This window comes from Schizophyllum commune (assembly GCF_000143185.2).
Source record: "Schizophyllum commune H4-8 unplaced genomic scaffold SCHCOscaffold_7, whole genome shotgun sequence".
NCBI lineage: Eukaryota > Fungi > Basidiomycota > Agaricomycetes > Agaricales > Schizophyllaceae > Schizophyllum > Schizophyllum commune.
In genome coordinates, this window is record NW_026089544.1 from 1,689,438 (window position 1) to 1,705,898 (window position 16,461).

Here is a 16,461-nt window from a genome sequence, read left to right on the forward strand (position 1 = left end):
AACCCCGAGCTCTATTCGATCCCGTATGGTCTTGACTATATTCTTCGACTTCAAGATATCCCTACAGGCGCAATAGAACATAACTATACTCTATTCAATCCAATTACAGCCATGCCTGCTTCGCCTCCTCCGCGAACGTCTTGAAGCTCTTCGGCTTACGGCCAGTGACGCGCTCGACCGCGTCGTCGAGCCTGGCCTCCGACCCCTTCGAGATTGCCACGTCCATGCCCGCGAGGATGGGCGCGTAGTCCGCGGGGACGCCGAGCGCGATGAACTTGGCCTGCATCTCGTCTTTGGAGACCTTAACGTGGGTGATGGGCTTGCCGAGGGTATCGGTGAGGATCTGAGCGACCTAGGAGGATGTGCAACGTCAGATGCTTGTGCTACGCTCGCATAGAGGGAAACTGACGGACCTCATCATATGTGAGCAGCTCGGGCCCCAGGACGAAGTACTCAGTGTCGTGCGACTTCTCGTCCGTGAGGGTGCGAACCGCCATAGCGGCGATGTCCTCGCAGGACACGAAGGGTATCTTCCCGTCCTGCGTCGCGGAGTAGATCTTCCCCTCGTCGCGGATCGTGCCGCGGTGCTGCTGCTCGGAGAAGTTCTCTATGGTGCGCTCATCAGTACCATCTCAACCCCTCGCAGCTGAACCAAAAACCCACCCTGGAACCACGTCGGGCGCAGGACTGCCCACTCCACACCCACACTCGCCAGGTAGTCGTGCACCTTGCCCATTCCCGGTCCGCCGCGCGGGATGGGGCTCGCGCCGAGCAGCACGAAGCGCTTCACGCCGTGCTTGCGCGCGAGCTCGATGAAGCGCGACATCGGCGGCAGGACGTCCGTGATTGGCGGGGAGACGAGGTAGACCGCTGAGATGTCTGACGCCTGCTTGAATGGGTTCTCGTACGTCGACTCGTCGAGCCAGTCAAAGCGAACGGTGGGGAACTTGGGGGAGGCGGGAGGGTTGCGACTGGTCATGAGGAAAGGGACCCCGGCATCGTTCAGTTGCTTGGCGACCCGCGAGGAGGTCTTGCCGTTGCCGCCGGTGAGGAGGATGGTTCCAGTCATACTGAGATATGCGGTGGTTGGGTTGGTGGTCGTTGAGTTCGGTATTGTCGAGGTTGTAGGTGCTGAAATTGTGGCTCGAGTACTCAGGCCTTTATACCAAGAAAGGCCTTTGTATGAGTAAGCCAGAAGTAGCTCTCTCTGACCTGTAAGGTTGCCGCTTTGCCGAATGAGAGGTTGAAAACAGATCTCTAAACAGTGTGAACGACTTCAGCGTGTCAGGCAGCTTAGGCAGCGAGGTACAGGGGTGCAGTTCTCGGCTGAGGGGCTGAAGAAAGTTTCTCATGCAGATATAGAATCAAAAGCAAAAGGAGATTCTCGAACTCCTTGGACGTTGCCTGAGTCCACTGTGGGTCCGAATGCAGTTGTGGACAAGGTGTGGGTCCGGGGAGGACCCGATTTCGGCAGATGCCGGGGCTGCCGAAGGGCCTGCCGAGCGTCGGGCGGGCCCTTATCTTCCGCGGTGTTCTTCCTCTCGACCTTCTTGACTTTCTCGACCACTATCCTGCATCAACATGCATAATGGACGTAGACTCCCTCTAACCGTCGCAATGTTTGGCGATGAATGAAGATTACAAAGCACATACAATCGACACTCCCTTATAAAGCGAGGTCGCTATCTTTGAGTATAAGTGAGACTCCGGCTGCACCCAACCGAACCTCGCCCACCATGCCATACGACGCGACGCAGTGGCTCGTTGACCGTGCCAATATCCATGACATTGTTATTGCTTTGGTGCGTTCCGCGTCTATGTTTGCAGATCCGGATGCGCGGATGTGCTGGGAGGACGCGAACGAGTTGACCATCGGGTGTACGCTGCTGGGAAGACGCTGACCATAGATCTCCGCAGATGCTCTACGTTGACACTCGGCAGTTCGACAAGATCGCCAGTGATGTCCTCGCTGAGGAGCTCTACGTCGATTACACGTCGCTGCTGGGCGGCGAGCCGTATACGATCTCAAACACGCAGCAGGCGAAGTGGTGGGAGGGAATGCTGACGAAGCTGCATGCGCTGCAGCATGGGATATTGTGCGTTCCTTCTCGATCGAGGCGTGATACTCTTCATACTGAGTTGTTGATCATAGGTCCCCTCTCATCGACCTTGGCCAGCCGTCGGCAGACCGTGAAGCGCCTTCTACGGCGACCGCCCATGTCAATGGCGGGGCTACGCTTGTGACCAAGTCAGCTGATGACAAGCTCACAACCGTGCAGAACGGGGTACGTCTTGGGCTCATATTTGCTATTCTACTTTTGCGCTATGCTATGCACGCTCGATCTGCCGATTATCATGCTGCTCGCGTGTATTTGCTGAATGAACTTATGCAGGGACGCTACGAGCTGGAGTTCACGCGTACGAACGCGACGACTGGCAATCCATGGCGCATCAGCAAGATGAAGGCCATCGGGATCTGGTCGACGGGCGATACGAAGGCGATGGTCGCTGAGGATAAGCCTGATGCTTAGACCCTACCGTCAATGGTGTAGCAATCACAGTGAGCATGTAAGCGAAGAAATTTTTGGATCAGTACATCTTCAACGACGGGCGCCAACCTCAAGCGGGGATATCCGGCCGAGAATATAGATGATGAGGACGATTTATCACCAAGCGGAAACCCATGGGCGCAGATTCATGACGTGCAGAAAGCGGGGCGACCTGCAGCGGGGTGAGCGTGAGGCGTAGGACCCTGGTGGCATACGCAGCTCTAGCAGGTGTTGTAAAAGCTGAAGGGGCAGCAAGATGTATGGAGGTGAAACTTGTGTTCTGTTCGGGGAAGGAAGGTATCGTCATTTCTTCCATCTTTGCGTTTGTGTCCGTCCCCATGGGGATACCCATTCACGTGCTTGTGCTTTGTTTCCCGATATGGCAGGTATTGTACGTTCCGATTCATGCGATATTTCCGCCAGTTTCCGCCGCAAGCGCCGAAGTATGGATCTTCAGGAAACTCTGCTATCTATGTAGACTTTTAATGAAGGATAGACTGAGTCCTCTGCGGTCCTTGGGAAGATCGGTCCGTCCGACCGTCTTGATATTCCGAATTCCTCTGCTCTTCTCTGCCCATGTCCTTGTGCTCAGGCCCTTGGCCCTGTACCCAGTGCCGTCAATCTCGACATTTTCTTCCACGGACTGAGCGTCCGAAATCACGATACCGAGTAAAATGGCGCGTTCATCAAGTCATCCCAAGCCCGGTGACTCTTCACCTGCCATGGCCGAAGACGATGTCGCAGCGATAGTAGAACGCTCGCCACCAGCACGATAGCATCAAGACATTCAATTTTCGCGGCTAGCGGAGGCGCGATCAGGCAGGCCATATTCGCCATCGTGGTGTCATGGTCACGTCGATGGCGCTATACGCGCCCATAGGCAGGATATATAGTTCGTTTTACCCTCCCAGTGCCCAGACTTAGCGTACTTCGGTCCTCCCAAGCCTTGCACTTTTCCCGCCCTCATACCCATCTTCATACCCACCATGTCTCAACGCAACGGACTGCGCCTCGGCGACATCGCGCCTGACTTTGAGGCGGAGACGACCGCGGGCCCGATCAAGTTCCACGACTGGATCGGCGACTCTTGGGTGCGTCGCCTTTTGCCATCTGCGAGAACGACTTGCTGATATCCTGCGCCTCACACCAGGCCATCCTCTTCTCCCACCCTGGCGACTTCACCCCCGTGTGCACGACCGAGCTCGGCGAGGTGGCGCGCCGTGCGGAGGACTTCAAGAAGCGCAACGTGAAGGTCATCGGCATCTCCGCGGACGACCTGCAGAAGCACCACGACTGGGTCAAGGACATCAACAAGTACGGTGGTGAGACGACGGGCCCGACGGATGTCCAGTTCCCCATCGTGCGTACGCGTTGTGGTTGTGAGGACGAAGGGGCTGACTAGTGATTGCAGATCGCGGACGGTGATCGCAAGATCGCGACACTGTACGACATGCTGGACTACCAGGACGCGACGAACAGGGATGCGAAGGGCCTCCCGTTCACCATCCGCACCGTCTTCATCATCGACCCGAAGAAGACCATCCGTCTCACCCTCGCATACCCCGCCGCTGTTGGCCGCAACTTCGTGAGTATCGCGCCTTACAACTGCATTATCCTCTCCTTTACTCTCACACCCCCTCCATCTGTACCCTCCCTTCTGCTCTCACCCTATACCCGGTCCACGCTCACCAATCTGTCTCGAATCCCTGCTAACCACACCTGCAGGACGAAATCGTCCGCGTCGTCGACGCGCTCCAGGCAAGCGACAAGCACCGCATCGCGACGCCCGTGAACTGGAAGCAGGGCGACGACGTGATCATCCACGTCGGCGTCTCGCAGGAGGAGGCAAAGCAGATCTTCCCCGAGCACAAGGTGCACCTGCCGTACCTGCGCACGACGCCGTTGAAGCTCGACGTGTAACTGAAGCTGGACGAAACTGGAATATGTATTTTATGTATGTCGTACAAATTCACGGATGGAGTCTGCAAGCTACCATAATCGAGGCGGTCCCGTATACTCCTCTTCCTCCCAGATAGGTAGTTCCCTAGCTCCATTCACGCGCATCTGCTCCTCGAATTCTGCTCGCACCTGCAGCACCGCTGCTTCGCGGACTTTGCGCACCTCCCAATTCTCCGCCGGTCTGGTAACATCCTGACCGGGGATACACGAGATTTGCATGCACAATGCCTGCCAGACCGCCACTCTGCTTAGATTTAGAGCTGGGTCCCGAAACTAGGCTGGAGTGCCACAAGGGGCAGAACCAATACGAAGTCACCAGCGATCACCCCTGTCAAAGCAAACCTGAAGTGATCAACGTCCGTTCGTGCTGAAGCCTAATAGCATGTATAAACTACCAACGTCAAGAGAGATAACATATCGCCATCACACCCTCCTCTTACCTCCCCACATACAGCTGCTGCTGCACCTCCCACAGCACCTGCTGAAACCGCGTATGCCACCACCCCCGCTCCTCGCGCTCGTCCCGCTGCAAGTCCTCCCGCCGCCCCTTCTGCGCATCATCAATCTGCGCCGACGGGCTCTTTGGTATCGGGAAATCGTCCGCCTTGTTCAGCATCTCCGCCGGATACCCGCGCATGCGCTGCTGCAGCCCCGAGTCCACGCCAGGCATGTCCCTGCCGCCGCCACCGTCTGGTGGTGGCATAGAGATGGCGAGGAGGGAGAACTGCGCGCACTGCGATAGCGCGAGCATCCAGGCGTCGCTCGGGGCGGAGGCGCGGCCGAGGTCGGGGACAGTGAGGTGGATCTGCTCGAGGCGGGCACGAGCGAGGTCGAGCGGGGCGTCGAGAGCGAAGGCGTCTAACGGCAGGAGGGTCAAGGACATGACGCCGTCTGTCGAACGGTCGGTGAGCTCACGGATGTACAGATAGGACGGAAAACCTCACCCTTTCCCTCAACGCCCACAACCCGCGCCACTCCCACATCCTCGCACAACATCCATACATCACGTTCGCCCGCGATGGGTGTCGCCAGCAAAACCACATCCGAGAACGCGAAAGCGTACACCGAAGTACGCGTCGAACACGGCGCAGGACGAGTCGGGTCCGCGGACTGGGCGTCCGTCATGATGCTTGGATTGTACGAGCCGTACGACCCTGTTGTTACGTTCGAAGGCGTGGAGCCTGCGTGCTTGCGTCGATCCCAGTCATTGATCGCCTCCATCAAGCGGCTCGTGCGCTGTCCGGGTTGCTCGCCGTCGTTCGCAGCGACATCGGGCATTGGTATACGGACGAGAGGCCCATGGCGCAGCAGTCGGCGCTCTCGTCGTAGCAGCCCCGAGCCCGCCGGTAGCCCACGCACACGCTCGAGCAGCCTCTTCGCGGCCTCGTACTCGTCTTCGCGCGCCTTGACCTCCGTCATGACCTTGATTAGCACGTCCGTAGCGCGGAACAGCGCCAGCGTCTCGAGGTATTCTGGGTGCGGCTTGGGCGTTAGGTCGAGCAGTTTCTACGATGATGTCAGTATCATGAAATCCTCTCTTCCTCACGACTGAAACACCCACCCTGAACGACCCCGGATAAGCCGCCAGCCTATTCACCGGCTCCGCAAGAAATCGCTCCAGATCCCACCCCGCACACTCCTCTTGCTCCTCCTGCAGCCCCACAAACTCGCCAAAGTCGCTTTCGTCCCTGCGCACCTCGCCCGCCACGGCGACAAAGGTCACGATGTACGGCTGGTAGATCTCCAGACGCGGTAAGAACGCGCGCATTGGGACTAGCGAGATGGGCTGCGACGAGGGGCGTCGACTATGGGCGGCCGGGGATGCAGGCGGAGTACGCAGCGCATCGAGCACCTGAGCGTGCAGGTTCGCGATGTCCTCGAACCAGTCGAGCAGGCGGGCAGCGCGCGGCGGAACGCCCTGGACCCATCGACGGGTATTCTGCAGGCGTAGTGGCAGAATGAAGTGCTTGATGAAGAACTGCGTGCGCGCCACGAACTCTTCTTCCGCGGCAATGAAGTCGCGGATGAGCGCCGCTCGTTGGGGTTCTGTGTCCCCGGCGTCTACAGGTGGCGGGGTCCGCTTCGCGAGTTCTTCCGAGGCAGAGGTGATCATGGTATCTGTCTCGGCGAACCTAACGCGTTCCTTGACCGGTATGTCGAAGAAGTGCGATACCGAACGGTCGATGTTGCTGTCGGTCGCCGCGCTCTCCTCGCCCGAGTCCGTTTCCTGGTAGTCCTGCCTGTCGCGCCTGTCTGCGGACGATTGCGCCTCGCGCCTGTCGGGCAGCTGCCGATCACGCCTATCCGCGGACGCCTGCGCCTCTCGTCTATCCGCAGACGTCTGCACATCTCGCCTATCCACCACCGGCCCCTGCATCCCCCTCCGCCACCCTTCCCTTGCCCGTCCGTTCGTGCTGAGCTTCCTTAGCATCGCCTCCGCGCCCGAGCTCAGATCGCTCGCGCTGTCCTGCAATTGCATGCTGATGCTGTCGATGGACGAAAATACGCTCGCGTCGCTGTCCGTGCGCATGTGCCGGCTGGGAAGCTCATCGGAGGCAGAGGGCGGGATTCCGAGAGCTAGGCGTTCGCGAACGGCGACGGCGCGCGCCTGCTGGGCGAGGGCGACGGCGTCGAGGTCGCGGAGTTGGTCATCTGGCTCGTTCCGGCTGAGACGAGTGGGTGTTGTTGATCGCGCGTGCTCTGTCCTTTGCGTCAGTCGCGTGCTCCGGAATCGCTGTGCAGAAGGCCACTTACGATGCGTCCCTCCATCGTCATCGGAAAACGTGAAAGTCGGCACGGCGCCTCCGGCTCGATGCTGCCCCATCACCGGCGTATTCTGCGGCATGGGCGTCCTCGGCGGCTCATCCTCATACTCGCTGTACTCCGATTCGTCCTCGCTGCTCTCTTGCGCGCTGGAGTTATCGGCCGTCGCGCTGTATGTCCCCGATGTCCCGCTGTACGCCACGGCCGTAGGCTCGCCCTCGTACTCGCTCTCCTCGCGAGCTGTCTCGCCCTTAGGCGCTCGAAGCGCACCGACGATATCGAGTAACGCAGACTGCCGCCGCATGCGGTCTGTGCTGCCTCTGCTCCGCTGTGACGGCGGTGGCGGTGGCGGGTCCACGGATTCCGTCGACGTTACCGAGTCACTAGGTCCATGACCAACGCTCCCCTCGGAGGCGCTCTCGGTATCCGCGTCACCGAAGTACGTCTGCCGCGGCCTCGGTGTATGCTGCGTCTGCGACAGCCGCTTCAGCACCTGCGCAGTCTTGTCGGACAGCTTGGACGGCCGCGCGGGCAGGGTCTGGTACTGCCGGTTCGTCTTGGGTGACGCCAATGTGCGGCGTACGGACGACGACGGCTCGCGCTCGCTTTCCGACGACGAGTGCGACGGATTGGTGATAACGAGCTTGCGGCGGTCGACCGCGTCGGCGCGATACCGGTACTCGACGTCTGAGTCGTCGGAGAACTTGCCTCGGCGGGATTGATTGGGGCGGGGGATCTGGGAGAAGCCGGGGGACGCGCCGGAGGCGTTGGACTGAAAACCAGGGGAGCGTAGAGGAGTTGCGGGTTTGGCATTAAGAGGAGTGCCAGGGTCAGTCCTAGATCTTGTCCTGCTACTAGGCTGAAGGCTCGTCAGATGAAAGACCAGGATTGCAGGCAGAGGTACGCTACCCTCGACGGTGTCTGGAGAGCGGACGTGTTCGATGTCGGCGTGCGAGAACTTGAGGCCTTGGAGGGCTTCGGAGTCGTAGGCGTAGGCGTCCAAGCAACGTTTGACGGCCGAGGAGACTTGGGAGTCGGACTACGTAGAGCAGACTTGAGTGCAGTCTTCGACGGTCTCCTCTCGCGCGCGGACTCAGGTGCATTGGCAGTCTTGGCCTCCCGTGGCGCAGGCGTAGTAGTCCGAGTGTCAGCATGTCGCGAAGACTGAGAGGGCGCTTCCGTGGTATGGTGTCGTCTTCTGTGGGACGTCGGCTCTGGCGTGCGCGTAGACCGAGATTCCTGAGGTCGAGACTCTTGGGGCTCCATAGGCAAAGGCGAGTCGTAGAGCTCTCCTGGGCGAGGAGACTTCGGCGGCGGAGCTCCAGCGACAACAGTGTTTCTCCGATTTGAGGACTTTCTCGAGGTATTGTGGTCGCGGGGTTCAGCGGGCGGTAGAGGAGGCGCGTGAGTCTCTTGCGGACGCGGAGACGACGAAGCGGCAGGAGACACAGAACGGCGCCGATCACGCGGCGGATCCAGCATAGGCGAGGGCGGAGCGCTCGAAGCGGAGGAAGGCGGGCGCGTCATGCGCGTGATCGTGTCGCGGAGCGTAGGGAGCAATTGCGCTTCGAGCATAGGGATATCGGGTACGTCGGCGGCGTTCACGTCCTGTTCGGCGGGGCGGGGGTGGCTGACGGAGAGGCGGCGGGCGAAGAGACTAAAGCGAGATTCCGTGCGGGGCTTGAACTCGAAGGAGGACTCGGAGGGGACGTCGCAGGGCGGTGTTGCGGCGTGTTCGCGAGCTTCGGGAGAAGGTCGCGCTTTGCTTCTCGTGTCGTCGTCTTTGTTGCGTGAGGGCGGATTGTAGGGGACTCCGGCAGCGGCGGCGTAGTGGGATGGTGGGAGGAATCGCGGCGAAGAGGGAGGTTGAGGCGAAGGAGGCACAGGAGATCGAGACTTGCTGCGACTGCGGGAGTAGGAGCGTCCGAGGTTCATCGAGGCGTAGAGAGCAGTTGAGCAGGGTATATGCGCGGAAGTGATGCAGAAACCTCGTCGTCGTTGACGGCAATGAGGGTAGGAAGTAAGAGCGCGAGCTTGCCGTACGCTTGGACCACCGCGCCGACCCGGCCAAAACAGAAGACAACAAATTTGAAGTTCAACTTGTTCGCGCACGCCTTGGCTCTGTAATTCTCTGAGTGAATGTCCCTTCCAGCGAGCGAGCCTTTCTTCGGGATAAAAGAGCTCTGATAGGATTTCTTCGTCTTGATAGTTGACTGGGCGCTAAAGCCCTCCGCTCGATCGCTATCTTATCGCGTGCCATCGTCCGCCCGCCGGCGAACCGCGAACTACTTATGTAGTCGCTTCTCAATCAAGAACCACTTCAACCTCTACAGTCGAACGTCTTCCACTGCGCCGAGCCCCCCAGCATGTCCGCCCGCAAGAAAGTCCTCGGCATCGGCGCACCCCGCCTCGCGACGGCCGAATTCGCCGCCCTCAGGGAAATCGCCGACGTCCACTGGTTCACCCCCGTCGACCACGCGCAGGTCTGCGCCGAGGTCGCGCGCCTCTGCGCCCAGCACGGGCCCTTTGACGCCGCCTACGTCCTCTTCGGCACCGCGAAGTACTCGCCGTTCACCGAGGCCATGCTAGCGCCTTTGTTCCCGGGCTGTGGGCTGTTCGCGTCGGGCGGTGCGGGATACGACGATGTGCCTACGGCGTGGCTGGCGAAGCAGGGCGCGTACGCGGCGAATACGCCCACGGCGGTGACGAATGCGACGGCGGATATGGCGGTGTTTTTGACGTTGGCGGCGTTGAGGAATACGACGCAGGCGGAGGTGAACGTACGGTCGGGCAAGTGGCGCGACGGCCTTGAGCTCACGGACGATCCCGAGGGCAAGACGTTTGGTATCTTTGGTGAGCATTCGACCAGGACTTCTCTTTTGCGAGCTAATGCAGCTCTTTGCAGGGATTGGGAAGATTGGACAAGCAACAGCGAAGAAGGTGCAGGCGCTAGGCATGGATGTCATCTACTCCAGCCGAACGCGTTTGCCTGAGGCGGGTAAGCTCATACAAGAGATGGGAACAAGCCAGTATTCTAAGCTTCTCTCTAGAAGAGAAATCATTAGGCCTGACTTTTGTCTCTGAGGACGAACTACTGGCCCGCTCGGACATCTTAAGCCTCCACTGCCCGCTCACCTCCGCAACCCGCCGCTGGCTGAACGCAGAGCGTATAGCCAAGATGAAAGACGGTGCATACATCGTCAACGTGAGTTCGTGCTCTCAGACCGTTTGCGAACAAGTCGCTGTGTTATGGACAAGCCTGAGGCTCATCGTCCCCTCCATAGACCGCCCGCGGCGACATAATTGACGAGGCCGCCCTCAAATCCGCCCTCGAGTCCCGGAAGCTCAGCCACGCCGGCTTGGACGTGTTTGTTGGGGAGCCGAATCCCGACCCGTGGTTCACGAAGTCGCCGTATGTGACTGTGCAGCCGCATTTTGGGGCGTTTACGAAGGTGAGGAGAGTGTTCAGGTTGAGAGGATCTTAGTGTCGAGATGGATGTCTCTTGATGGGAGAGACGTCGTATTGGGAGAGCTTGCTAACGCTGCATCCACAGGGAACGATACACACCGGCGAGCGCCAGGTTTTGGATAATGTGCGCACATTCCTTGAGACGGGAAAGCCGAGATACCCGGTCAACGAGCCTTTGAAGGCGTAGTGGCCATAGCTATGTATATGTATCTCTGTGGTATCTGGGGTCTAGGAATGTCGAATTCTTGGGAACGATTCAGTGTCGCAAGAAAGCAAAGTTCAACTTCAAGCACCTGACATGTGCATGACCGGGCGAGGACGGTCCGACCTCGGGCCGTAGAAGCGTCTCAGTAGAAACCCCCACTCATCTCCGATGACCCTACCTAAGTACTTCTTCTCCCACCTTCCTTCTCTCGGGTATTACGCTCCCTTGTTTCCCCCGTACACCGCCTCTCCTCAAGGTAGCCGCGTTTCCGCAGGACTTTTAAGTTCCTCGAAGGCGTGGACCGCAGCCACCGCGAGCACAGACGCACCCCGATCCATAGACGCCTACTCTCGTTCCTCAGCCTTCCAACCCAAGGATGACGAGACTCTATGCCTTCCGCCACCAGCCCATCAAGGGTGTCTACTTGACGGGACAGTTGATCCTGACAGCCCTCGTCCGCCTGCCTGTCTGGGTGCTCATCTCGCTTCCCGTGTGCGTATGCATATTCGATCCATCGCATGCCCATTGACCGACCAGGACTACAGATCCTGGCGCCCAAGACCATCCTGGACCCTCAAGCAGTGCATCAGAATAAAGCTCATACGCTTCCTCACGTATCTCGGCGACCAGTGCGTGCTTGCAGCATGGCGCGCGTACCAGTACTGACCTTCCTCCCTTCTACCCCCTCTCTTAGAGTCGGCCCCGTCGCCTTCCGACGCACGCCTAACCACGAAGCCATTGTGCCCGGCGAGGGCGTCAACGGAGTCTGGATAGACCCCGTACCCGACCTGATCTACGATGAGCTGAAGGTGTGGGCGACCGCGCAAGGCGTCGAGCCCGCGCGCATCCCTGGGTACTGGCTTCACGGCCTCGAAAGCACCATCTCGATCGGCGCGCCACCCACGCCGGGCGAGAAGGTCGTCCTGTGCCTCCACGGCGGCGCGTACAGGAGCCTCTCCGCGCACCCCTCCGACCTCACCTCGCGCATCCCGCGCGCCTTCCTGGAGCACTGCGGTTCCCTTGTCAAACGCGCATTCTCTGTGGAGTACAGGCTATCCTCCACCGCGCCCTTCCCCGAGCGCAACCCCTTCCCAGCGGCGCTTCTTGATGCGCTCGCGGGGTACAACTACCTCGTGAACGTCGTGGGCTTCGCGCCGCAGGATATCATCCTCGAGGGCGACTCCGCGGGCGGGAACCTCGCATTGGCGCTCACCCGCTACCTCGTCGAGCATGCAGGGCGGTCCGGCATCTCGCGACCGCCTGGGCGCCTGGTACTCTCCTCGCCGTGGTCCAATGTCGGCAGCGGCTACAGGGCACTGCCCGGCTCGTCCTGGGAGCTCTATGGCGAGACCGGAATGGACTACCTGCGCGCTGGCGAGGGTGCAGACTATTGCAGTAGGGCGTTCGCGGGCTCGCTGGGTTTGCTCATGCTCGACCTGAACCGCTACGTCTCGCCCGCCTCGCAGCATCCCGCGCTTGGGAAGGTGGACTTCAAGGGCTTCCCGCCGACCTTTATTACCGCGGGCGGGTGCGAGTGCTTGCTGGATGAGATTCGCATCCTGCGAGATCGGATGACGGTGGATATGGGGGAGAGCGCGGTAGCGTACCGAGAGGAGCCCGATGCCGTGCATGACTTCCTGGCTTTTACTTGGGAGCCGGCGACGGCGGAGACGTACAAGGCTATTGCGCGGTGGTTGGGAGCATGAAATGTCACAACCCGATGTACATAGGTTCTGTCATACGTTTCGTTCAAACTATTCTTTGGACTTCTTCTCGCTTACGCGTATGCAGAGCTTCGATTCAGAGGACCTCAGCGTTTCCTAGACTGTTCGCTACGTTGTACGCGTCACGCTCATCAATCAACCGTGACAACTTTGCACGTGATCGTGCTTGGCTAGGCTCCTGATTCCTGAATCTGACCTCTGCCACGACTGCAACCTTGCCCAGCTCGACGGCGGCAGGACTGGGCACCGACGCGAAGAGGTCGATGACTTGCCCTCAGCATGGGCGCTGTGCCAGTCGACAGCGCGCTCGCGCGAGTCAGAAGGATGTTGCACAGTTGCAACATCGAGCATGAGCGCTGCCTCAATCGATGTTCCTTTCGTGGGATCGAAAGGCGTTTGCTCCAGTCGCCTGATATGTTATCTCATGGAGCGCTGTACATAGATCTTTTCGATGTTAAAAGAAGAAGTCCGCGAAGACGCTATGCTGATCTTGTAAAGTGCACACCCTCCGCGCCGTCCTCTAACTTCAGGGGACGATGCCTGAGAATATTATCGAGGCAAATCAAAACATTCGAAGGATCCAAACGAGGTTACTCACGTTGTGGAAAGGTGGCACCTCACGCCCTCTTCCGAGAACACCTTCGTCTTCTTCTTGCCGTTCGCAGGGCATAGTAGGCACCGACAATTGACGACCTGCTCCGGTAGAGGGTCGCACGAGATCATGACCGCCTCTGGGTGTATCTTGACCATGGGCATGTAGAGGATGTCGTCTTCCCTTTGGGGAGAGAGGACGCCGTGGCTGCAGAATTGGTAAGCTGAGTGAACAAGGGGTGGTGAGAACAGTGGACTCACGCATCCTTGACGTGCTTCTCGACGTCTGCGTACGGCTTCCAGTTCTCCAGATGCTCTCCGCAATGAGCACAAAACCAGGTTGCTATTGAGGCCAGGTCGATGGGGTTGCCCTCCTTCACGCGAGCTTCGGCCGCCTTCTCGTCTGACAAAAGGACATATCGCGGCGGGTCGCTCTTCATCTGCCAAGGACGCTGGTGGTCCAGAGCGTGATGTATGACCTGTGCGCGTATCAGCCCAGTCAGATCGCGCGAGCCAGTGCACACCAGCCGATTTGCGCGCGCGACGGAAAACAAGATTGAACGCACCGCCGACCGCCACCTATGCGCTCGCTTCTGCCAGCCTCCGCCGCGGATCCTGCCAGGCCTGCAGATCATGCAATCGAAGCGCGCGTCGCGCGCATCTAGCTCCGCCACCGTCGTCGTCGCGGGCAGGTGAAGTAGCTCCAGGATGGACGCCACTGCCTGCGCACGGCGGGGGCAGTATTCGAGAGATCGGTCGGGTAAGCCGATACCTGCGCCAAAGAACCTCCGGCAAAGGATGGTGGACAGATCCGTGCAGTCATTAGGGTACCACGGAGGTTGAGCCGTGTCGTTATCCGAATCAACGTAGGTAAGAAGCGCGCAGTCGAGCAGCGCACGCTCGCCGATGCCAGTGAGGAAGGATGGGTATGTGGAGACGACTGCGTGGGCGCCTGCGCTCATGAGCCGATTGTACTGAGCAGTCGCTTGTGCTGGCCCACACCCAAGGCTAAATTCGCTCTCTAGGAAAGTCCTAAATTCCGCAACGCCAAGATTCTGCTCCACATCGGAGTAGACGAAGTCAAGGACCAAAGGAATGTGAAGGAGGGTCGGCGGCGGCGGGAGGGCCAGAAATGTAATCGAGCGCCATTCTCGGGGGCTAACACTCTTGCGCTTGGCCGCGTAGGCTTCCTTTAAGGCGCGCTTCCGCTCCTCGATCAGTGGTCCGTGACTTCCGTCCAACCGGCGCTTGCGGACATGCTTGGTGCGGCAGACTAGGTCCCGAAGTGTTGTCTGCCATGCTGAAGCTTTGTTAGCGTGATGCGGAAACAGTAATAAAAGACCGCAATAGACATAAGAGTGGTGAAGAATGCCTTACATCTCTCTGCCAGATCCAAGTCGGTTAGGCGACCAGCTGAGAGGACCCAGCGAATGTCGTCGAGGCGATGCCCGAGGGTTAGCAAGCGCTGTTCTATGCTGTGATTCCGTCAGTCTATACATCAATTGGACCAATCGATAAGTCGAGCGAATTCTTCCAGCAAATCGAGAAAACAACCCACATATTCATCCGGGCCGTCCGCCATGCATTCTTCTCTGCAGCACGCTCGTCCATGCGGCTTTCGTTGTACTTCGCCGCCCATTTTATACAAACAGGGACATGCTGTATGAGAAGAAATCAGCGCATATACGGTAGTGCCGTATTCCAGCCGACCCAAAACCCATAACGGGAAAAGACCAGCGCACCTTCGTTACAGCCTCTACGAATGCTATCCGAGATTCCTTGAACGCCTCGAAGACCTCCTGCGCCCCTGGCTTGCCTGCGGCAATGTCCGCTTCGTGGGCCTTGATGATCTTGCCCATCATCTCCAGGTCTTCTCGCCAGTAGTAGGCGGTCTCGCTCCGGGCATAGCGTTTGCGGACTATGGCGATGAGCATGCGCATTCGAGGTGCAAGCATGGCTCTCAAGGGAGAAATGACCCTTGCTACTCACCGTTAGTGTACAGAACCATCTTAGTGAGATCTGGGTGGTGATCCTTGAACTCGTACTTGACTGCCCTAGCGTTGACCAGACTGGTGAACGGGATTCAGTCAGCTCAGAACTCGCCGGGTCTACCGGAACCATTCAGCACGGCAAACAGAACTTACTTCAAACGCTTGCATTCTGAGCAAAGACGACACATGAGCTGCCAGTCAGGTACCTTGGCCATGGCCAATTCGCAGTGCTGTCGGATAGTTAGACACGGGCGGACGACAGGGAAAAGGAGCAACTTACGTGACACATCTTTCGTCCGAAGAGGAATTGCGCCCAAGCAATCTCCGAGCGCTCTGGAGGAGGCGGTGGAATACCGTACATGGCCCGAGAGGCCTTCCATACCGGCGTGAGCTGGCCTGAGAGTAGTAAAGAGCGAATTTGCTTGCAGGTTCGTGCGAGCGCGACTAGTTCGCCGGGTTTGAGGTATTGTAAGGTCTGTAAGTGTGTACTCAGTAGGTAGCTGGGACATGTGGAGGGATACGAACCTCGAGCGCGATGTCAAGTGGCACGCGGTTGTCGTAGAGGAGCCTTCCAAGGGTGCCTGAGCCGTTGGGTTGCGGGACGTCCGACACTGGCGTGACGGGAGGGTCTTCGTTGCCGAACTCGGGAACAAGGACTATAGGACGCGGTTATGCCTCTGAGTATCCTGGTACTGCTAAAAGTACTGACATTCCTCGTCCGAGGACCAGTCTTGGCCAAACGCGTCTGAGTCCGTTACTGTTATTGTATGACATGGTTGAGTTTTGTGAAGGTTGTTCATGACTAGAAGACGTACCTGACCCAGTCCCAATCGACCACTCAGCTTCGGAGTCGTACTCTGGCTCCGAGTTGTTGTCCATCGTGGACAGAAGCAAGCGGCGGTCGCGTCGCGTGGGGCGCCTTCACGTAACCGACGCCACAATCCTGGTGATGCGTGCATCAGTCGTCGCGCGTTAGTCCCGACCAACCTTGCTTGCAACCACCATACCTTGCACCTCCGCAATCCCCCACGTCCGCCCTCCTGCTGGCGTCGAAATCGGCGCCAACCAGCTGCTGCGCCAGCGTGTCGGACAGCGACAAGCCGACATAACGGATGTCGTACCCCGCACTCAGGCGCCCGTGCGCTCGTTCACCGCGTAGACCGTGACCTGCACTGGTGCCGACAGCTACAACGCTTAAAGTTTTCTTCAC

General features: G+C 59.0%; 7 protein-coding genes across 7 annotated transcripts; 4 read left to right on the forward strand and 3 right to left on the reverse strand.

Annotated features, from left to right (window-relative positions):
* Position 1: 1 nt before the first annotated feature.
* On the reverse strand, positions 2-1,433 carry SCHCODRAFT_02545052 (NAD(P)-binding protein). The gene is made up of 3 exons (XM_003030853.2): positions 664-1,433; positions 414-607; positions 2-352 (listed from the first exon to the last, which is right to left on the reverse strand). Exons 1-3 carry the CDS (start codon positions 1,067-1,069, stop codon positions 104-106), a joined length of 849 nt encoding a protein of 282 aa, XP_003030899.1. The 5' UTR covers positions 1,070-1,433; the 3' UTR covers positions 2-103.
* A 119-nt stretch (positions 1,434-1,552) lies between these two features.
* Positions 1,553-2,838, forward strand: SCHCODRAFT_02629503 (uncharacterized protein). The gene is made up of 4 exons (XM_003031234.2): positions 1,553-1,802; positions 1,918-2,096; positions 2,153-2,285; positions 2,394-2,838. Exons 1-4 carry the CDS (start codon positions 1,737-1,739, stop codon positions 2,529-2,531), a joined length of 516 nt encoding a protein of 171 aa, XP_003031280.1. The 5' UTR covers positions 1,553-1,736; the 3' UTR covers positions 2,532-2,838.
* Positions 2,839-3,343: 505 nt separating this feature from the next.
* SCHCODRAFT_02629507 (thioredoxin-like protein) lies at positions 3,344-4,733 on the forward strand. Its single transcript, XM_003031233.2, has 4 exons — positions 3,344-3,640; positions 3,700-3,909; positions 3,961-4,134; positions 4,275-4,733. Exons 1-4 carry the CDS (start codon positions 3,536-3,538, stop codon positions 4,467-4,469), a joined length of 684 nt encoding a protein of 227 aa, XP_003031279.1. The 5' UTR covers positions 3,344-3,535; the 3' UTR covers positions 4,470-4,733.
* SCHCODRAFT_02545061 (uncharacterized protein) lies at positions 4,718-9,300 on the reverse strand. Its single transcript, XM_050343630.1, has 5 exons — positions 8,181-9,300; positions 7,263-8,130; positions 6,070-7,208; positions 5,453-6,014; positions 4,718-5,399 (listed from the first exon to the last, which is right to left on the reverse strand). Exons 1-5 carry the CDS (start codon positions 9,204-9,206, stop codon positions 4,945-4,947), a joined length of 4,050 nt encoding a protein of 1,349 aa, XP_050199705.1. The 5' UTR covers positions 9,207-9,300; the 3' UTR covers positions 4,718-4,944.
* Positions 9,301-9,613: 313 nt separating this feature from the next.
* On the forward strand, positions 9,614-10,995 carry SCHCODRAFT_02629514 (uncharacterized protein). Its single transcript, XM_003031232.2, has 5 exons — positions 9,614-10,124; positions 10,177-10,269; positions 10,322-10,476; positions 10,556-10,723; positions 10,826-10,995. Exons 1-5 carry the CDS (start codon positions 9,638-9,640, stop codon positions 10,925-10,927), a joined length of 1,005 nt encoding a protein of 334 aa, XP_003031278.1. The 5' UTR covers positions 9,614-9,637; the 3' UTR covers positions 10,928-10,995.
* Positions 10,996-11,079: 84 nt separating this feature from the next.
* SCHCODRAFT_02545066 (alpha/beta-hydrolase) lies at positions 11,080-13,088 on the forward strand. The gene is made up of 3 exons (XM_003031231.2): positions 11,080-11,437; positions 11,491-11,574; positions 11,640-13,088. Exons 1-3 carry the CDS (start codon positions 11,322-11,324, stop codon positions 12,649-12,651), a joined length of 1,212 nt encoding a protein of 403 aa, XP_003031277.1. The 5' UTR covers positions 11,080-11,321; the 3' UTR covers positions 12,652-13,088.
* On the reverse strand, positions 13,050-16,156 carry SCHCODRAFT_02629519 (uncharacterized protein). The gene is made up of 13 exons (XM_003030851.3): positions 16,067-16,156; positions 15,961-16,008; positions 15,777-15,907; positions 15,532-15,726; positions 15,405-15,481; positions 15,250-15,329; positions 15,003-15,178; positions 14,819-14,919; positions 14,638-14,735; positions 13,827-14,560; positions 13,522-13,739; positions 13,268-13,468; positions 13,050-13,209 (listed from the first exon to the last, which is right to left on the reverse strand). The coding sequence occupies exons 1-13, from the start codon at positions 16,128-16,130 to the stop codon at positions 13,149-13,151; spliced, it is 2,184 nt and encodes a 727-aa protein (XP_003030897.1). The 5' UTR covers positions 16,131-16,156; the 3' UTR covers positions 13,050-13,148.
* Positions 16,157-16,461: the final 305 nt, after the last annotated feature.